The sequence below is a fragment of the Orcinus orca genome, chromosome 1, assembly GCF_937001465.1.
Source record: "Orcinus orca chromosome 1, mOrcOrc1.1, whole genome shotgun sequence".
In the NCBI taxonomy this organism is placed as follows: domain Eukaryota; kingdom Metazoa; phylum Chordata; class Mammalia; order Artiodactyla; family Delphinidae; genus Orcinus; species Orcinus orca.
The window spans coordinates 210,884,028-210,905,498 of NC_064559.1; the positions used below are offsets into that span (position 1 = coordinate 210,884,028).

General features: G+C 57.1%; 1 protein-coding gene across 2 annotated transcripts in view; it reads right to left on the bottom strand.

Annotated features, from left to right (window-relative positions):
• The window catches only part of PRDM16 (PR/SET domain 16), a 324,677-nt gene that overhangs the window by 153,116 nt on the left and 150,090 nt on the right, over window positions 1-21,471 (bottom strand). For both annotated transcript variants that reach the window (XM_004272306.3, XM_049706092.1), the window contains exon 3: window positions 14,963-15,013. In XM_004272306.3, coding sequence (XP_004272354.2) covers window positions 14,963-15,013 — 51 coding nt within the window. The remainder of the gene's footprint in view (window positions 1-14,962; window positions 15,014-21,471) is intronic.

A 21,471-nucleotide genomic window follows, 5' to 3' on the forward strand; every position in this document is an offset into this window, starting at 1 on the left:
CTGACAGCACTGGAGCAGAGGCGGCGCCCAGAGGAGCCGCTGTGCGGGCAGGGCCCCTGGCCTGGGAGCATTCCCGCCACAGACAGACCCTCCCGCCCGTGGGCAGGCAGGCTCCGCTGGGACAGGGGTCCGTTTTCAAGGAGCACAGCCAGCTTCGAGCCCTTTCCACACCCGGCAGCAACTCGGAGGGTGCGGACAGACTCTGAGCTGCCGTGGACTGAGGACCGAGCGCGGCCTGCACTCCTGTTGTCTGTTGTTATTATTATTATTACTGCTGTCATCGTGATCGCTTCAGGGCTTCCCTGCAACGAGCACTCGTGAAGGCTGGAGGCTTGTCTCTGTGGGTGCTCTGCAAGCTCTCCTCTTCCTCATGACCCCTTGTCAGGGAGGCCATTTTGGGGACAGGGCAGCCGGGGGCAGCTGTGAGGGAGTAGAGGCTGGTGGGGGCAATGGGGAGGCCCTGACGCAGACTTTCGGGTCTGCGTCACCTCTATGGCGCCCCGTCAGGGCCTCGCAAGACAGGCTCCTTCTGGCTCCGCCTCGATGGGCTCCATCAGTCCACAAACGGGTGCTGAACCCCTACCCTGGGTTCCCAAGTGCTGACAGAGGGAGTCCTGGGTCTTCAGGGTCCAGGGACTGCCCCACCCCCGCCCCAGGTGGGCCATGCACACTGATGGTGCAAACAGACCCTTGTCTGTCAAGGAGGGGCACATCACACTGCTAAGAGCACAGAGCCAGATGACCTGAGCTCAGACCCTGGCTCTAACCTCTCAGCTGTGTGACACTGCACAGGTTACTGACCCTCTCTGGGCCTCGTTTCCTCGTCTGCAGAACGGGTTCTAGTTGGTCTCGAGTGCTGGTCCCACAGCCAGCCTTCTGTAGCAGATGCCCGAGCTCACTTAGTTCTCTCTTTCCCAGAAAACAACCCGCACAGAGCCATTGGTTCAGCTCTGGGCAGCACGGTGGGTGGCTTGGGAAGGAAAGGGGACAGAGGGGTGGACAGCGCTGTCCCTTGCCATCCTGCCGCCTTGTGGCCCAGAACGGCAGCGTGACACGCTCCCTTTGACCAAGAAGCCAAGCAGGCCGCCGCCCAGGCCCACCGTCAGCTGAGCAAACCCGCGCCACGGGGACACTTCTGAGTTGGGGCCAGGGGGGCTGTGAAGGCAACGCCAGCTCTCCCGGACTCTGCCTCGACCACCAGGCCAGCCAGACCGGCACAGCTCCAGCCTCAGTGTGTCTGTCACCCGCAGAGGCGGGCAGGTCACCTGGGAATCTGGCTCCAGGACGGCCCCGGGCAGGTCCCCCCCAGCCCCGAGGGCCCGGCTGGGCGCAGAGTGTGGGTGGGCGGGCACTGTCCTGTGCCCCGTCCCCGCCCAGCAGGCACTCAATACCCGGCGCTCCGGGCCCTGTTTACCAGAGGGCGGGAGAGGGCCTTTCGCTGCTGTGTAAATAGTCTTTCCAAAGGCCTCTGCTTTCTCACCCGTCCGCTTTCCAAAGGCACATTATGAATTGGCGGCTTATCAGAAGGGCCGTCTGGCAGTTAAAAGATGTTTCCACGCATTGTGAAGCTGCATGGAAACCGAGTCATGTCAGCCCCGAGGACAAAGGAACTCAAGTGTTTGAGACGCAAAAATATTTTGACCCGACTACATCATTTTTCAAAGGAAGAAAGTAATTCGCAGCTCACAATTCACTTGCTATCTCACAGGAAGTCCTGTATTTCTTATTAACTCCCCAAGGCCTTCTTCTCTGGGTGAGAGGTCACCTCGGAGGGCCAGCGTGTGAGGGGCATTTACGAGTTTTCTTTCCGTCGCTTCCTGTTGTTTTTTTCTTCCAGGGCTGCCTCCTGTTTGTGAGGGACTAGCCACCACGCTGCTCCGAGCCTTATCTCCAGGGTTCTCCCAGACCAGGCACTGGAGCTGGGCACAGAATGTCTGCCCTGAGTTGCCAGGTCGGAAACCAAGGCCCCGAGAGGTTAAGTGACTTGTCCCAGGTCACGCCCATGATGGTGGAGCCAGTACAGGAAGTCCTGTGGTCTGGTTCCCTTTGTGGACATCTTCTCCTGGCTCTTTGGTTCCCTCGTGGAACGATGGTGTCTGGTGGGACCTCAAGGTTCATCATTATCAACATCACCACCATCATCATCACCAACATCTCCATCACCATGGTCACCACCCTCTCCATCATTGTCATCACCATCTCCTCGGTCTCACTCTGAGCCCTACACTTGTGCCACGTGCTACTTTAAGTGTGCTTTGCACACAGTAACTCATGTAATCGCTAAACACAACTTTGGAGCAGGAACTATGATCATCCCCATTTTACAGGAGAGGAAATTGAGGTCCTGAGAAGATAAGGAAGTCCTCTGACAGTCTTTTGCCTTCCAAGAGGTTCTTGCCACCACCAAATCCCCCCGGGCCCCAGAAAGTGCTGTGGACAGCCCTTCGTGTGGGCTGCAACTCGGGCCAGGCTGAGCAAGGTCCCCACTGCCTCTGAAGCTGTGTTTGGGGGCCTGGCCCCCAGAAGCACAGGAATCGGGGCAGTTCAGGAAGCGCTCCCCATGGCAGCACAGGGCACTCAATTGGGCTCCCAAGGCAAAGGCTGTACCCCGACCCCCGAGCGTAAGGATGCAGAAAGGGATCCAGGAGACACAAAGCTCCCCTCCTACCGTGTCCTGGAGGCAAATGATTGTCGTGTTGGGAAACCATGGGCCCAGAGAGGGGTGAGGGCTTTGAGGAGTATTACAGTGACACTTTGGGGTCAAAAGGTGATTATGAAAGGAGAATCACGGGTGTTTAATAAGGAAGCTGGGGTGAGGGACACACGCGTAGCACCTGCTGTGCTAAGGGGAAGGAAGACAGGACGCGGCAGCACAGTGACCGGTGAACCCACCCAGGAGAGGCAGCGGGAGCTGGCCCAGGCGAGGACCTGCCCTTGGTGCCTGGCTCTGGAGACCCACGCTTTCCTATCAGACACCAGGGACGGCCCAGAGGGTGAGCGGCGGGCCGTCCTGCACGATGCCTCGCTGGGTCCCCCCGGGCTTTCAGTGGGAGCAAGTGTGCCGCCTACTGTCTGCGTGGCCTTCGGGGGGGATTTGCCTGTCTGAACCCCAGGAAGACGAGCAGCTGCCTCACAGCGTTGCCACGAGGGCCCCGCACTCTGCAGATGTGACCGGAGCTCGTCACCTCTGCCAGGTTCAGGGACGCTGCAGTAAGCACGCAGATGTGGCCTCTGTCTCCCCGGGTCCTGGCCCCAACGTGGGCTGACTTTGCTCACAGGAGACACAGTCGCTGTGCCTCGCCTGCTGAGAACCTGGCATTAAGCCCTGTCCTGGGATCTGCCGGTCAGCGCCCACCCAGACCCTCCTCCTGGGTGAGCTTCACAAGAGACAGCCCTCCCCTGGGGCCGGTTCTACCTCTCAGGGGCTGCATGTGGGCGACACAGGACGAAGATGTCCACCGGCCCCCAGTGTGCCCACTGGTCCAGACCTTTCTGAGGGCTAATTTGAAGTTTTCCTCTACCTTGCCAGTTCCCTTTTATTGTACCTCTACATTTCTCGCCCAAAACAGAAATACAAAGGGAGGAAATCTATTCAAAATTCCTCCTCCTCATTTTATTTTTGTAGCTCTCCAGGGTGCCCATGCTTCAGATTCCCTTCCGATAATTATCTGCCCTTTCGGGGCCTTGGTAACCCAGAGCCTCGGGTTTGAGTGGCAGGAAGCAAGCGCTGGCCTGGCCGCGGCACACGGGACATCCTCGGTGACACTGAGACCCGCAAGCCTGGCCCGTCCCCTTGGCACTCAGCGCGAGTCTGGAGAAGCAGATTTTTATTATTCATTTTTGTCTTTGAATACCTCTCCTTACTCTCAGCTGATCTATGATGAACAGCACGTCAGACTCTTTTTATGCGATAATTTTCCATCCCCGGCAACACACACATTTCTGTGGCTAATACTCTGAATCTTGGCCATTGCTCAGGAATAACAGAGGCAAGGTTCCAACAGAAAATAATAAGTCTTGCTTTTTATGACTTAATTTATCAACACTATACTGGAGAAACATCTTGCTAACTGGGTAAGAAGAAACCGTTCGCCAGCACAGCCCCGGCTGATGGGAGTGGCGTCACATGGAGATGATGCATCCCGTCAGCAAACGGAGAGCCAGTGCTGAAGGAGCGATCATTCAAAGAAGGAAAGATTAAGTGAGAAAATGATACCCTCACGCCAATCTGTTAGATTAGGAGTCCCGCTCCTTCTGGCGTGCATCAATTTGTTATCCTCACAATTCTCCCCTTTCTATACTAGAGAACACAAAGGAGAATTGCCCAGAAATATGACTGCTTAGAAGCGCCAACCTACAGGGATAGGGCCAAGGCCATGTGACAAGATGGGGGCATTTCTACCCAAAATGCACAGAGCAGACAGCACAAGAAGTTCTTGGAAGCTTGCCCACCACTAGGAGGAGTGTCTGACCTGGGACATTGCAGCTGGGCATCACCAGGGGACCAGGGGCACCGAGAACAAAGGCTGTGGCAAACCATCTGCGCAGGTGATGGGTCTCAGAACGTGAGCCGTGAGGGCAGAGACCTGGTGGAACTCGGCCTGGTGTCTCCAGCACCTGGGACAGCGTCCTGCACACAGTAGGTGCTTGGTAAGTATTTGTTGAAGGGGTGAGTGAGTGAGTGAGTGAATGAAGGGGGTTTTGAGATGATGCAGAATGAGACAAAGCACCAGGAATTCCCTAAACGAATCAGTCAGGGTGAGTGAGGTTATGCCCCAATAACAAACAGTCTCCAAAACCCAGAGGCCTGGCAAAAGCTGCCTTTCTGCTGCATGTCTGGCGAATTCACAGGGTGGCTCTGCTTAATCACCTCAGGATCTATCTTTCTGGCTACAGTGTCCGAGGGCACAGAGCGCTGGAAGGTATCATGCTAGCCACTGGCCACTGAGCTAGAAGTGACCTGCATCTCTCACAGCCATTGGCCTGACAGCTCATCCAACCACAGGGCAGGCAGAAGGTCCATCCTACCTCGGTCCCAGAAGGCACAGTCAGACACGTGGCTGAACAGCACTGAGGGAGCCCACACGAAGGCCCGGGGGGGAACCCTGGACTACCAGGAGTTTATAATCTAACTAATGGGAATGCTCCCTGTGGACTGACCACGGTCACCTCAGTGGTAAGTCCTTCGCCACTTACAGTGTTGCTATGGGACAGGAACTGTATAAGCACTTTATGCGACTTAACATATTTAATAACTAACATACCCCATATAGATATTAATTTTAAAAAATCACCCATTATATCACCGCAAAGAATGACAGTATTTTTGTATATCACCTTCCAGCCTTTTCATATTACGTATGTCCTTAAACGTGAGCATATATTTTATGAAAGATGTGTGTGTGTGTATAATATGCCACTTTCTGAAAATCCTTTTTTTAAAGAAGTAACAGCCCTCATTTTTTAGAGCAGTTTTGGGTTTACAGGAAAATGAGTGGAAAGTATAGAGAGTCCCATGTACCCCCCTGCCGTCTCCCCCGCCAACGGCTTCCCCGGTTATTATCATCTTGTATTAGTGTGGCCACTTGTTACAGTTGGTGAGCCAATAGTGATACATCGTCTTTAAAGCCCCTGATTGACACTAGGGTTCACTCTTGGTGTTGTGTATTCACAGGTCTGGATAAATATGTGATAACATGTACCCACCAGTACAGTATCTTACAGGGTAGTTTCTCTGCCCTAAAAATCCTCTGTGCTCCCACATTCACCGCCACGCCCCAACCCCAGGCAACCACGATCTTTTTGCGTCTCCATAGTTTTGCCTTTTCCAGAACGTCATAGAGTTGGAGTCATAGAAAGTGCAGCCTTCTCAGACAGGCTTCTTTCACTTAATAACACGTATTTAAAGTTCCTCCATGTCTTTCTGTGGCCTAAGGGCAATGATGATTATGTGCGTCACCGCCCCCTCCTCTCCTGCCGCCACCACCAGAACAACACTGCCCATGTACCGTGCTGGATAAGGAAGAAACTGGACCCAACCATCAGTTTGGAACCAAGCCCAGCCGAGCCCAGACTAGATCAGCCAACTTGCAGACAGGTGAAGGTCAGTAAGTGTTGTTTTAAGTGTTAAGGGTTTGGGGTGGTTTGTTACACAGCGCCATTGTGTAATAGCTGACTGCTATTACACCAACTTCAATTACTCCAGCCCAACCCCCTCTTGCTTTTCTCTGAGTTCAATCGTATTTATTGTTCAATCATATTTACCCCAATTCTTGAAGGGTCTGGAGGGCAACACACAGTACAACATGAGACTTAGGAACACTTGCTTTGGAGTCTTGTGGCTGGCCCTGGAAAATCCCTGGCCTCCCCACTGAATCGTGTGGCCTTAGGCAACTGATAAACCGTCTGTTCCTTAATTTTCTATGCAGTAAAGTGGGAATAATAGTGCCTGGGGGTGATGGGGGTAAATGAGCCGATGTGTATATAGAGCCTGGCAGGCTTTCTGTAATGACAACACTGACCACGACGGCGGTAAGAACAGCAGCAGCGCCCGGCTCCCAGGGCTTGTGTTCAGGAGGGGACAGCCTCGTTGGGGGCAAGAGAGGCCCAATTCCACTTCCCCACAAGCCCACCCACCCATCTGCTGTCCTTCCTCCCCAACACCCGCTCCCCCTGCCTCCCATGCATCGACACAAGGCACAGTCAGCCTGCAGCGACATGACCCCAGAAGCTGCCTTGGGAGCTGGGGCAGAGGCTGGGGGCTCAGGGCCAGGCTCTGACAGGCCCCACGGGACCCTACCCCCACGCACCCATCTGTGCCTCACACACCTGTTGTACACACATGCAGGGAGCCACCTCCCATCTCAGAGAAGTCATGAGCAGAGGTGAGCTGAGAGGCGGGTGGACCTTCCGCGGCCCCGAGCCCGGGGCAGGTGCCTGTCGGGACAGCAGGCAGCTTCTCAGGCGGGCTGGGGAGGACACAGCCTTCCCCAAGAGGTTCCACCTGCCAGGCCGGCCTCGGAGACCCCCAGACGCCAGGAGGATGAGGCCCTCCCCGCTCTAGCTCAGGCCTGGGCCGAGAGAAGCAGTGGAAGGTTCTGTTCCCCACTCTCGGGACTGGGGGCCACCCAGGGCCCTGCCTGGAGACCACGTGCCCATGGTCCCCCTAGACCTTCACGGGTGGCCATCAGAGGCACGAGGGGACCTCAGGAAGCTGGCTCTCTCTGGAGTCCTGGATGTCCCGCCTGCACCCTGAGAGAGAAGTGACACACAGCTCAAACTGACCGGCCGTGGGAGGGGCCCTGAGGGCCCACAGCACCCGCCCGCCGCCGCCTTTTACCCTGGAGAGGGACGGGCCACCTTGACACCGTGTGTGTGTAAAACCAGAAGTCAGCCTTACACTCAGAACGATAATAATCGCACTGATGACCCGACGGCAGGTTTTGTGGAGCAAAGGTGAGCCGTGTGGCTTTCCCTGTGCCGCAGGCGGAGGACGCGCCCACGAGCCAGCAATGCCTGCCGAGGAGGCTCGTGTCTACTTTCAGAGCGGAAGGCGCTGAGGAGGCCTCAAGCTGGTATATTGTTCCCTCTTAATAGTGCGGCACAATTTAATTAACTCACCATTGCCCCCACCCGAAGGTGACAGAGTTTATTGACACCACCATCTGGCTCCTAGAAAGCCGGTAATGGAGACAGTAAATCCTCTTCATCACCTGCTGCCGGCGGAGGCCGCCTCTCCCCGCCACCTTCCCCAGCGCCGTCCCGCGAGGGCCGCCTGGACACCCCAAGGTGCTGCTGCGGTTTCCAGGAGAGCGAGGCAGGCACGACGCCTGTAACCTCTGACCCGCTGCAGGTGGTGTAGGGCCCGGCCCGCTGGTCCCCTGGCCAGGGCCACCCAGGGCCACGTGGGCCCCCTTGTCCCACACCAGTAACAATAACAGTAACAGTGGCTACAGGCCCCAAGGTCCATCCAGCTGGCCTGGCGACCAGAGCTGTGCCCGATTTATCACTGTCCTCCTGCTGCCCAGGCCGTGCAGGGCTCTGGATCATCATTTCCCCGTTCACAGGGGAGGAAACAGAAATGCAGAAGTTCAAGTTCAGGGCCTAGAGCCACACCACCCAGGGCAGAGCCAGGTTCAGAGCACCAGGGGTGGGCAGGGCGGAGGCGACGGACCCAGCATGGCCTCCCGACCCGGGTCTCCAGTGAGAAGGAAAGGGTCCTTTGTCTACTTTCCGGGTAATGTACGTTTTCAAGTTCTGAATCTGTCCTTTGAAATCAGCGATGTTTTGTCTGCCCTCGCTTGAGGTTTGGGCAGAAAGTGTCAGCAGGGTGGGGGAAGGGCCTGACCACAGAGATGTCACCTGCTCCCCATGTGCCCTGCCAGGAGCTGCTGCTGGACCCCAAGGAGGGGGGTCCCGCTGGCCGGGCTCTGACCCCCCTCACACCCACCTCCCTCCTGCAGGACCCCCACCCCAAGCTGCAGTCCAGAAGCCTTTCAGAAGGTTTCACGAGGGATGCTTCAGTATGAGAAAGAAAACCCAGCTCATTGCTTTCTCAGCAGCAAAAAATGAGGGAAAATTCACCTCTTATTTCTCCCACCCCCCAGGAGAGGTTCTCAGGGTTGGGTGGGTCCGTCTGAACAACGTGCCCCCTCTGCCTGCTCTGAGCCCCTGCCCCACCCCGTCCAGCTAAGACGAGGCCCTCCTCAGACACGCAGGTCTGCAGCAGGTAATAAATTACTGCGGAGGAAATTAATTACCTGCATCTCTCCCCAGCTTAATCTGATGGTTTAGGCTGACTTCAGGAGCCCTTAGGTTGGGCTGGGGGTGGTAAACTCAGCTCAGTTGCTGGGGGAACAAAATGCAAATCCAGCCTGGAGCTGCCTGCGACTCGCCCTCGACACCCTACTGCTGTTGGCCCATTAATCACCCTTATCTGCCTGGGAGGGGGCCACAGCGCCACGGCCCCCCAGAGGGCAAGTTCAGGTGCTGCGAGGTGGCGAGAGGGCAGAGTCCACCCGGGACGGCTGATGTGGAGGCGGCCAGGGCTTCCAGGCTGCGGCCCCTCCCTCAGGCTGGATTTTCTGCCGGCACCCGAGCCACCAGGGTCACGCCTAAGGGCCTCTTCAGATAAGCGTCTACAGTTGTGAAAAAATGAGGCCTCTGGGAGGGGCAGGGGGAGGGGCAAGAGCTAGACGCGGGGCTGGTCCCCAGCGGCTGAGGGTCCCCAAGGCCACCAGCCCAGAGCTGCTGCGGGAAGGGGACCGGCGGAGGCGGGGCTTTCCGACTTTCTGCGTCTTGGCCCCATTACACTTCTCCACCCGGCAGCCTTTGATTCAGCAAAATCAAGGATGCAAACTTCTTAGGAGTACTTAGTTTCCATGGCAACCGAAGCTGACCTCAACATTATTGTTCTCAAGAGGGGACTGACTTTACTATATGTTCATTCACTGAATTAATGGACTCCTGGTTCTTTTATCAGCAACCCCGAACAAAGGAAAGGGAAGCATGTCTCCGCAGGGCTTTCAGCCACTGTCCAGCCTTTGTCCGGGGCTTACCGGAACGAAGCAAGTCTATCCAGCCTGAGATTATCAAAATCAACTTGGAGCTGTCTCCGTGGCAGCTAAGCACACTTTGATTTCATAAAGACATAACCGATCCCACATGCAAATTATTAATTGTGAGCCCGGGCCTCTTAGGGCTTGGGACTCTGCTGTGATTTTTTTCAGGAATCAAGCGCGTTGTAGGTAAACTGCAATTGAATTATAGCACCTGGGTGGCTCCTGAGCGTTGCTGGCTGGGGGGTAAAGAGGAAAAGAAAAGGATTTCTAAAACTAACCTCGCCGGCACAGGCAAAGCACAACAGGGACAATCAACCTTGTTCTGGTCCCAGTGAGACCGGCCGACCGCGACGCGTGCTCACTGGCCCTAGTCCTGGGGTCTCAGGGCTGGAGCGTCTCCCCATCTCTTTTTTTTTTTTTTTTTTTTTTCGGTACACGGGCCTCTCACTGTCGTGGCCTCTCCCGTTGCAGAGCACAGGCTCCGGACGCGCAGGCTCAGCGGCCATGGCTCACGGGCCCAGCCGCTCCGCGGCACGTGGGATCCTCCCGGACCGGGGCACAAACCCGTGTCCCCTGCATCGGCAGGCGGACTCTCAACCACTGCACCATCAGGGAAGCCCTCCCCGTCTCTTGTTCCAGTCACAATCTTTCCTTCCCCACCAGCCTTCCTCACCCTCCAGCCGCCTGGAAAATACCTCTGCTTCCTCCAGGGGAAAAACAAGGCAAAGGAAATAAACCACATGAAGTGACACTGATCGCAGATGCCTGGCTCGAAACCCCCGAGGCACAGCCTGGTCGCAGCCTCCCCGAGACCTGGGGTGTGTGATCTTCTCAGCTAATTGCTGCACAAAAGACACTTAGCAGCTGCCTGTCCATCTCCACTCCCACCTTCCCGGGTTTCCTGGCTCCCGGTCATCCTTTATTAGCCTTCCGGTCCCTGGGGAAGGAGCCGGGAGTCCTGGGGCGCCCATTACCAGAGGCATTTCGCCCTGGCCAGGCTATATAAAACATGCACGTAGAACAGCCCAGTGGGACAGGCCGAGGTTCTCACATCCAAACAATCATTTCACGAATTATCATAATTATCAATCAATCACCCTATTTGGACAGTGCCAGGTTGGCTATCGGATGACTTTTATGACCTGTAGCATTTTGTACGGAATAGCAGAGAGAGATTTATGGACCTATCATGGTCCCTCGCCAGCAGTAGGGCTCTATTAGCTCAGCTTATTTTTGACTCTCCTTCAAAGCCTCGGGCTCCCCGCCCCTGGCCCGGAGCGCTGGCTGGGGTGGCCACAATCTGGGATGCTTCCGAAGACGCACCTGTCCCAGTCTGGTCCCAGCCCCACTGATGCGAATTCTTGATTCATTTATTTATTTTGGAGGGGCGGAGGCCGCATGGGCAGAGAAGTGGGGGGAGAAAAGAAGAAAGAAAAAGGTCACTTCCCTCTTCATTTTCTCCTGGTTGTACTGTATTAACATGTCCTTCCTTTTCAAGACGGTCAAAGAAAACAAGATAAAGCAAGACCATGGGACGGCTGCTGGGGGCCTGGTTCTTCCCCTTTCATATCACCAGAGAGATTGAATCAAAATTCTTCCAGCTGATACCATCTCCCCGGGTGGACCACACTCTTGTTAACGGATAAAATCAAGCCCTCCAGAAAGTCAAAGAATAAATTTAAGCCTTTTGCCAAATGTCTATCCTATTGGATTTTGATAAGACGGCCATTGAGTCTTAATAATGTCTTCCATCCATTTTCAGCGGGCCCTTAACACCGCTCTTTATTCGTCCCCAAAGCCTCTTTGCCCGGCCTTTTTATTACGGGCTCTGGCGGGCTCTCCAGGGAGCCAGGCGACCTGAGTGATGGATGGACAACTCGCTAGATTATCTCCTGCAGATGTTTGCTCTCCAGGAGCCCCGGGCTTTCCCTCTAAGTAAACAGAGACTAAAGAGAGTCAGCAGCAGCAGCAGTCCCAGAGGTCCCGGCCAGAGGCTAGAAAAGGCGACCAGCCCGACCTGCAGCCAAAGTGACTTCTGGGGGGAAGTGCGTGTGCAGCCCAAGTGCACACCTGGGCTAGTGAGGGGCGGCCAGGGCACCAGCACGGAGCATGAAAGCTCTGGGCTGCACTGTGCAGTGGAGATGGGGCTCCGGCAGGAGGATGCAGGAATGCAGAGATGGGGGAAGGGGTGGGGGGGTGAGGTGGGGAGGGTGGGAGGGTGGAGGGGGGGTGGGAGGGATGAAGACGGATGCGTGGCACTGCACGGGGACCCAGGGGAGACTGGGGGACAGAGGGACGTAGGAGGCCAGAGGGAGGTGGGAGACCACCAGGGGTGGGGATGGAGGGGACCGGAAGGAGGGGCACAGGAGAGTTGGGGGGAGGGGGATGGAGGGTTCTCAGGGGCGGGGCCAAGCCCGGTGCAGGCTCACAGGCTGCGGTCGCTGTCACTCCAACGCGAGCCCGGCCCTGAGCCATAGACCCTGGGTTCGAATTCCGCCTCCACTGCAGAAGTAGGGTCCGCTAGCCTCGCTGGGCCTGGATTCTGTCCCCCGTAAACTGTTTTTTTTTTTTTTTTTTTTTTTTTTTTGCGATACACGGGCCTCTCACTGCTGTGGCCTCTCCCGTTGTGGAGCACAGACTCCGGACGCGCAGGCTCAGCGGCCATGGCTCACGGGCCCAGCCGCTCCGCGGCATGTGGGATCTTCCCGGACCGGGGCACAAACCCGTGTCCCCTGCCTTGGCAGGAGGACTCTCAACCGCTGCGCCACCAGGGAAGCCCCCCTGTAAACTCTTGACAGGTGGATTCCACAGACAATTCATCAACCTGGCTCTTTAATACTGAGAATTTATAACCACCGCTTCCTACAAAACATCACTGTTTCTGCATCTCTTGTGTCAAGCCACTGATTGAATTAATTAGCCTCAGTTACATTTCAGCAACGCACACCAATAAAGAGCAGGAAGTGTGATTCAGTTAATCCTAAAGATGGAATAAGTGATGCTCAGAGGTGTCAGCTGACCAACCCAAGGCTGCACAGCCTCCAGCGCGGCCCCAGTGTCTCTTACGGCCCCCAGACGTGTGTGTCTTTGGAGGGGGAGACCCTTGTTCAGCCGGACATGAAAATCCTAAACCACAGGACTGGTAAATGGGGTCTACGTCCCATTACCAAGGAATTCGCTAAATTAGTCCTTACATAGCGCACTGAGACACGTGCGGTCCTCTTACGTAATAAGCTTATATGTATCTCCACAGCTGTAAGTGACACACCTGCTGGCAACCTGCACCCTCTATTTGGGAAGAAGGTCAAGGGAACGCTGTGATGACAGAACTCCGGCCCCGCAGTGGGACCCCAGCTGCCTTTGCACCCGAGTCTCTCTCAGCCCCTCCCTCCCTCCCTGGGAAGTGACCAGATGGTTCCAGACACCAGGCTTAGTTTTCGATCATCTACCAGTGTGACCTGGGTCGCTGGGCAGACGGCACCTGCACCCACCCCGTGAGTAGCTCTTGGAAGGACGTCTGGATCACGGTAGCCAAGGCCTGATGGCCCTGCCATTTGTAAAAGGAAAGGCCAATCGGGAGATGGCCCTGCCTCAGGGAACGGAGGATGTGCCAGTTCAAAGGCATCCTCTCCTCCTCACGACCTTAACATTAGACCCGACCTTTCGACCTTCCGCTTTGAACCTTGACCCCAGGCCGTCCCACCTCTAACCTCCGGCCTGGTGGGTGTCAGCCCGTCAGCCGCTTCTGTGTGGAAAGGACGACTGTTCCACGTTCTCTCTAGAAGTTAAGAGACGCGCTGACTGCAGTCCCTGCTCGTGGGAAGTGGAAATACCACAATTCTCTGAGATGTGGGAACGCTGCTTCAGCTGCTCTCGCCACCTTATCCTTTAAGAAAATACAAGTTCATTCCCAGAGGCAGGAAGGGGGAAGGGTTGCTGATGCCTTCAAGGAAGAGAGGCCTCAGGCCCCCGGGCAGCGGGACAGGGAGAGGACACCTTGTCCCAGCTCTGCTCAGACAAAAGGGTCCCCCCGGGGCCAGACACAGACCACAGCTATGGAGACGAACGAGGCCAGAAGGTCACCGCTGCCAGAGGTCACCCCTTCACGAGGTCACCACAGGGTCAGACAACGTCCCCCATTGCACAGTTTTCTCCAAAATCAACGTCTCCGGGGTTGACCCTGGTGAGAAGGGCAGGCCCCCATCCCGCACAGATCGGCCCCCCCAGACGGCGGCTGCCCCGAGGCCTTGGCTCTAACCAGCCAGCCAGACACAGGGAGAAAGTTACAAAGTTTGGCAGAACCAGCAAATTGCTTTCTTTTCACTTCCAGACCCAGAAAGGAATTTTCATTATGACGGGAACGCACGCTCAAGCGGTGGCGTTGGACCCTCCCAGAAGAGGTGACAGCACCCCGTGAGCACAGCTCCGTGATTCTGACATTAAGAAAACAGCCCTTGATAGGAGCTGGGTAGCCCCTGGCTGGCTCATCACCCCAGCCGCCCATGCTGTGCTTCCTGACGTGGTCGGGGTACCAGGAGGAGATGGGCTCTCTGCTTTGTCTGGGTGGTGCTTTGAAGCCAAGATGCCAGGAGAGAGAAGGCTATAGTAATCCTACTGGAAAACTCAAATACCGCATCAGCTACCGTGTGTGTGTGTTGGTGTGTGTGCACGTGTGTGCATTTGGGTGTACGTGTGTGCATGTGTGTCTCTGTGTGTACATGCATGTGCGTGTGTATGGATGGCCCGAATTCTATGGACGTTGAACTCCACCCGACGAACGGCGTCTGGGTTTTGGGGGTGATTTCTGCATCCCATCCCTCTGCCGTCTGTCTAACGTGCAGTGTGCACACGCAGGAACGTGCCTGCCTGTGGACGTCTGCTTTCCTCTGGGGGCGTGTGTATTTTTCTGGGCCTAGTTCACTCTCTGAACCTTTTGGAACTAAGGTTTGTCAACCGGCTGTTACCCATCACCAGGGGACGATGCGCACGTTGGCGCTTTCCTTCGCTTGGTGGTTTGCTTATTCAATGCCGTGCCCGAGCCCTCTTTGGAGGCTGAGGACTGCAAGCGGCTTTGCTGAATCTGCAGCCGATTGTGTGTTTTTTCTCTCTCTATTCTTTTCACGTGAGTATCCAGTGGAGATAGTTAAATAAACACAACCTGCATTTATTTAATTTCCACACGTCAGCCTGGCCTGAAGCATTCCCACAGGTTCGGGGCTTGCCTCGGTTCTCCGGAACTAGGATGGTTCCGTGAAGTGAGCCCCTACTGCTACACAGTGAGAACAAGCGTCCGTCCTAATCCCTCGGGAATCAGCGTTCTGCACACACGCCGGACCGCAGATAACCTCGTACTCGGGTGGACACTGGGCGGGAGGGGAGAAGGCGCAGACCAGCTCTCCTACCTTTTGAATGCAGCCCTCCTGGGACGACACCTCTGCGTCCGTCAGCATTTGCTGCAAAACAATTTGGAAAGGGGTTGTTAGTTTCCAACAAAAGGCGGTCCTCAAGCTACGGTGGGTTATACATCGCGCGAGCAGAGCGAGCGTGCTCTGAAATAACATGGGTAAGGCGGGTGGCTTCTTCAGGATAGGCAGGAGAACCGGGATCCTCCATTCCAACCGTTTGTTGCACAGCGATTTGTTGGGGTGGAGCTGCCCTGTGGAGTTCAGCCTGGTCCCGTAGTGACTGGGTACAGACCCACACGGAGGGTCCTTACTGCCCGCCGCACGTACGAGTAGGAATGGTCCAACGGGGGCACCGAGATGCCTGAAATGTGTAACAGGCTCCCTCCTTGTTTCCTGGGGTGAGCTCCTGCCCCAGCAGTGGGCGGTGGCAGCACCAGGAAGCCCTCCCCCCGCCCATGGGACACAGGCTTGGGACAGAGAGGACAGAAAAGTGCCCGTCGTTCTGGGTCTTTCTTCCACTGGACAGCTTTGGCTCGGAACTCTCCTTGGCTCGGCCCTGAAGAGCATTTTGCCTGGCTGGCATCTCCTCCTAACCACCAAGTTCCACTCCAGAGGGGTGGCATTTCAGCGACGGGTCCCAGAGCGCTTTCTAAGCTAAGCAAACCGACAAATTAGCTGTATCATTGGGATTTTCCCTTCTGGATCGCAAGCACCCTGCACAGACACGTACATAAATTTGTAATGTCATTTCCAGAAGAATAGAAAGCAAGATGGAAACTAATATTCGGAAAATAATAAGAGAAATGGGGTCAAAGCCAGGGTTTTTATTTCCCCTCCCCTTAAAATGACACTATTGCCTTTTCAAATGACAAGCGTGGAAGAGAGTGCCCGCTGGTGCCCACGCAGGCCAGGTCAGGGGACCGAGATGATGCGTTCCAAAATGCTGGCGGATTTGCCCAGGCTCAGCTGTAATAACAATAAGTCATATTTTTAAATGTTGAGAATTCTAACCAATTGGGGATTTTATGTTTCTTTTAATAGATTCTGAAATTGTGGTTTGGAATGCAACTAGGAGTGAAAACAGAGAATGAGACAGAAGAGAAGGACACGGAGACACCGGAGAGGTCTCCTCAGGAGAGCCAGCTAGACACCAGGTCACTAGTTGCTCTGTCCCCGCTGGCCCGGGCTGGACAGGCCCGGGGGAGACCTGGGGGCTGAGCTCTGCCAGCAGACGGGCTTGTGTAGCTTCCCTCTGGTCTGTCTGCTTTTCACTCCCAAAGCCGGAGCCTAGAGGGCTGGCTGGAGGCTCGGTCGACGCTGGGACAGGAGGAGAGAGAGGCTGACTGCTTGGATCCCAGGAAAGCCTTGGTGTCCAGGAAGGGACCGTGCTCCCCGGGGAGGGAGATGGCCCACTCTCCGGCCGCAGGCTGCCCGGGCCTGCGCCTGGACCGGAGGCCTTTGTCAGCATCACGCAGAACTGGGGTCTGAGCGCTGGCCCCGAGTCCTGTGATCACTAACAGGCCCCTTATGAAGGGGCGGCTTGAACCAGAGGGAGAAAAAAATGTGTATTAATTTTTCTAAGCCGCGCAGCCTCCAGGGCCCGGGACAAAACCACGGAAGGGGCGCACCCGTCCGAATGACTCCCCTTCCTGGGTCCTGTCCCCTCATGAAGGACAAAGGAGGCCCCTACCCAACGCCCGCCGTCGAGGAACTGGAGCCTCACGACCCAGCGGTGCCACTTCTCATCACCCTGCTGCTGTGACTCTTCCCAGAGAAGGGGCCTCAGGGACCCTCCCAAGTGTCACGAAGCCCGGCAAGGGTGCTGACCGCCAGGCGACTGTCCTGAGGAAAGTGACAAGCTGGCCTTCTCAGCCGGGCCCAGCTCATCACGTGCCCATGCAGGCCGTGCACTTGGTTACGGGCCAGGCTCGCCGTTGATTTGGGGGCACCTGGAGAAGCCACCCTTGGGAGACCTGTACCTGCCCATGGCCTGCAGGCCTGTGCTGGCGGCAAAGCTCTGGTTAGGGGTAGAGAGGCAGACGTTCAAACCGCACCTTCGTTGAAGGTCAAGATGCCAGCACAACACACCAAGCACAGCCCAGCACCGGGCGGGGCCGGGCGGGACCAGGCAGACGAAGGTCTCCCCAGTGCCCCTCGGAGCCTGCCCCTCGGCTCCCCCTGGACAGGCCTGGGGTGTGGGCAGTTGAGCTGCAGGACCACAGGTGAGCAGAACGGAGCCCCACCCAATCCAGTGATGCAGAGAGAGCTGGGGCCCTTGAGCCCAACCTGGCCGACACCCCCATCCGGAGGAAGCCTAACCCTCTGCCAACGACTCCGAAGAAAGAAGCATTCTCCTGACGGGGAGTGGGTTCTGGCAGCTTCTCCACGCCCGCCCTGAGGTACCGGCCCTCCTTGGTAGGTGTGCCTGCCGCAACCTCTGCTCTTTGCCCACTGCCGACCTCAGGCGCAAACCCGCCCCATGCGCCCCTCCTGGAGCCTCTCTCCGGCCTTCTCCCCGCCAAGGCCACCGCTTTGCTGAAAAACCTCTTTATGTTGCTCGTTGGGCCCTCGGCACACGCGCCGCTGGCCGGCCGGCTGCTGGCAGCGGCGGTCTCTGCTCTCAAGCCCGTCTCCGCACCGGCAGAAGTATTAGGTGTGTTTTGATTCGGCAGTTTAGCCAGAAAAGTGAGGTTTGACCTGGAGCATTTGCTTCTCTCGTGGGTCTCGGTGCCAGGATGGAGCTAAGTGGGGTTGCTCAAAGCATCTTTTTTGACTCTTAAAATAAATAGCCTCTGTTCTGCAAAAAGCCAGCCCAGAGGAGACACACACACAGACGTCCGTACGCTCACAGCTCCGGAGTTCTGGCGCGTCCCCCGAGGGGGCCAGGCTCTCTGCTTGGTGTCACAAACGGATCCCAGAAGGCTCTCTCCCTTCAAAACAGTCTGTTATTAAAGGATCTGAAAACATACCTACAGGAGGAAACCCAGACAGAGCCCCGACCTCGCGGCTTCCAAAACCAGAGAGAAGTGAATGAATTCCCCACCCCCTGCCCAAGTCTGGCCTGTGGTCCAAGGGGTCACCAAAGGTTCTCATTTACCGACCTCTTCCTCTTGGCCTTGGAGCCCAGGCCTCTCTCTAACCTGCTCCTTTCTGTCCACTGCTGCAGTCGCCTTTTCCACCCAAAGAGGTAGGTGTGTCTGCATCTAGAAGTGGCTACAAGCTGATTCCAAGGCCCCTCCGCTCGAAGAAGCCTCCATGGGCCGGGCCAGGGCCGTCTGCGCAGGTCACTGCTCAGGGCTGTCCCAGAAGACAGGGCTGGGGTTAGGGTTTGATAGAGGACCCCCTCCCGTGCCGACCTGGCTCTGAGCCTCAGTCTGCTGCCCTCCGGGAAACTGGGGGACACAGCCTGAGCAGGCAGGTCAAGACGGAGGCTGGGCCGCCTCCCAGCCCCGTGGTCAGCTGCTTTGGACTCTGCATCACCTGCCCTCTGAGGAGGGTTTCAGGCCCAACGAGGCAGCGCCCGCAAATGCCCGCAAATGCCCCCAACGCGCTCCCGCTCAGAGCTCATCGGATGCCCCTGTTGCGAGCTCATCTGAACTCCTGCAAAGAACGCCCAAGGCCTCACGTGTGCATCCTCCCTTCCTGGGAAGACAGGCTTTTTAAGGAACAATTCTCACGCTAAGTTTTCTGACCAAATCAAAGTCCTACCATGACAGCCACTTTCCCTGGTAGAAATGCCGCAGTGACCGGTGATGGGCACAGTAGCAGCGTGGTGACAGGAGGACAGCGGGGGCGGCGGGTGCTGTCCGGGCCCCCAAAGGCGGATCCCCCATCCTTCTCACGGCTGCCGCATCTGGGTGAGCGCTATTGTTATACCGGCTTTACAGGTAGGAGCTGGAGGCTCGGGAGCTGCAGGGACAGGGCAAAGATCAAAGAGCTGCTGGGTGCTGGAGGCTGCGTCCAAGCCCCGGCCTCCTGATTCTGGAGGAACGGGGGGCGGTGGGGCACTGGGTGGTGTGTCCGGTGGAAAGGAGCCACACGCCACCGACCCGTCCGACAGGGACTCACACCTGAACCCCGGCCAGACCATCCCCCTGCCAGGCCGGCCGTGTGGCCTGGGTGGGGTCCTGCTGGCAGCGCCCCCAGGAGCTGTCAGGGCGGTTAGGCACAGGCCAGCCCGCTCTGGCTCCTGAGCAAAGGCTCCAACGGTGTTGACACAAACTCTTGAGCTCTCAACTGGGAGTGGGTCACATTTATTTATTTTTTGCATTAAAAAAAAAAAAAAAACTCAGCTTAGCCGTGTTTGAGCTTCAGAAATGATTTTTTTGAAAGGCGCCTTGGACACTGTTTTTCACTTTTATGCCTAAACAGATACTTCTCAGTTCTTTCAAGTGAGATCTTACCCAATGAATGGAGACTCTCTCTTTACTCCTAAGAAAAATATTTACACAGTCAAGTATGGCACGAGAAAGGACCCAGGCTCCTTCGAGGGCCTGGCCGGAGCGCATCTAGGTCTCCGCATGCTGTTTACATTCCCAGCCCGGCATCTCCGCCCTCCCCTCCCCAAAGGCATTTCCCAAGCCTCCCGCTTGGGACCCTGAAGTCGGGGTACTGGGAGCGGCCCCTCCCCGGTGTGGGACAGGAGAAACCAGCCCTGCTTGAGTGACAGCCAAGTCCCACCTTCCCTACTTTTCCCTTTGGCCAACAAAAAACCTGGGCCCCCTGCGAGGGCTTTATCTAGACTCACCCCAGTTCTCCCAGATCCCCCCAGACCTCCACCCCGGAGCGGGGGCCTCTACGTCTCTTAGCCTCTGTGCAGTGCTTCGGGGCCTTATTAGCATAAGCTAACGAGGGGCGGACGGCTTCTCCTGGCCTACGCTTCCCTGCATGGCCCCAGCGCTCTGGGCATGGCTTGCCCGCTGTCAGATGTGCTGAGAACACTCTGTTTGCTGGCAGCCCCTGGCCGTGGGCACGCGCCCCTCTGCTGGACACCCTGCCCTGCCCGGGGCTGTCGGGTGCCCATACCTCCCCTCCTGCAGGACAGACGACTGAGTGAGTGAACGAATCACTCCCTCTGAGTCCCCCAGGTTTATGGTCCAGTCTGGCCTAGGTCCCCTTCACAGCCTCCTTCCAGAAGCACCCACTGGGCGCCTTTGGTCTGCCCTGCCCCATGGAAGGTGCCTTGGAGACATTTAAAGAAATATTGAAACCGCGTTGATTCCAGTGTCAGCTATTTTGGGGAAGAGGCAACGGCTGAAGCCCACCCGCTTCTCCAACAATACCAACGCGAACAGGGAGCCCCCTCAGAAGTTAGGGGTAGAGGTGGGCAGATAAGCTGGCCCAGAGGGCGGAAGGGACCGCCAGGTTCAGAGAGGCCCCGAGGGCCCCGCTGCCTTGGGCATCCTCAGGTGTCAGGCGGGGTTTCAATTTGCCTCTGAGGGTGAGTATGGATGCTGGTGCTGGCCAGGCAGATGGCTGGGGGCCGGGGGCAGGGGGAGCAGGGGAGGATACGGACAGGGTCGTAGGATACGGACAGGGACGGGTGGCCTCGTGTAAGGATACGGACAGGGACGGACAGGGACGGGTGGCCTCGTGTACGAGGATACGGACAGGGACGGGTGGCCTCGTGTAAGCCCTGGATGCTAAGTGGTGGCAGTCCTCGGGTCTTCCCTGCTCACCCGCCTGTTGACACGCCACGGTGGGCTCCGGGGGTGGGGGGAGGCCCAGAGCTCAGGCCGCAGGGCCCCGGTTCCCCACCATCAGCTGGGGGACCTGTCAGAGGCCGCCCGAAGGGACACAGCGAGATAGCAAGGAACAGAGGGCCGGCCGGGCCGGGCGCCGGGTGGGCTCACGTTAGGCATTAGAACTGAGAACAAGCCTCTGAGGGAGAGCGGCCGTCACCCTCTTCACAGATGAGAAAGGGGATCAGAGAGGTAGAGTAACCTTCCCACATGTGCACAGCTGGCGAGGGTGGACACAGGCGTCCACCTGCAGGGATGGAGAGTACGGGGCCCGTGGGGCAGGGGCACCGAAATAGGGCAGGGCTGTGCAGCCCCTTTGCCAAGGAAAGACTGAAGGCAGCCCAGGTGTGGACCTGCCTGGTCTCTGACCCCTGATCACCCAGGCATCTGACAAAGCAGGGCTCCCGCTGCAACCATCTTGCCAATAAAGAATCCAAAGAAATAAGGGCAGCGCCACCAGCCCCAGCTTCCTTCCAACCCACCGGCCACCTTGTAACAGCCCAGTACCTGAGCCGAACTCACCACGAACACTCCCCCAGCAGACGGCAAGTCCCTGGTCTTTCACTCGGAATCACAGGCCCCTCAGAGCCGTCTGGATGGGGGTCCCACCTGTCACTCCCGCCAGCTCCTGGCCTGGGCAGCAGCCCACCCAGGCCCCCAGGGCAGTGACACATGGCCCCCTTGGCCTGCCACCACTGTGACCTTGCCTTGTCCCCTGTGTCTGATGCCATGGGGACATGGGCGCACTTGGGGCAGGGCTCGGGC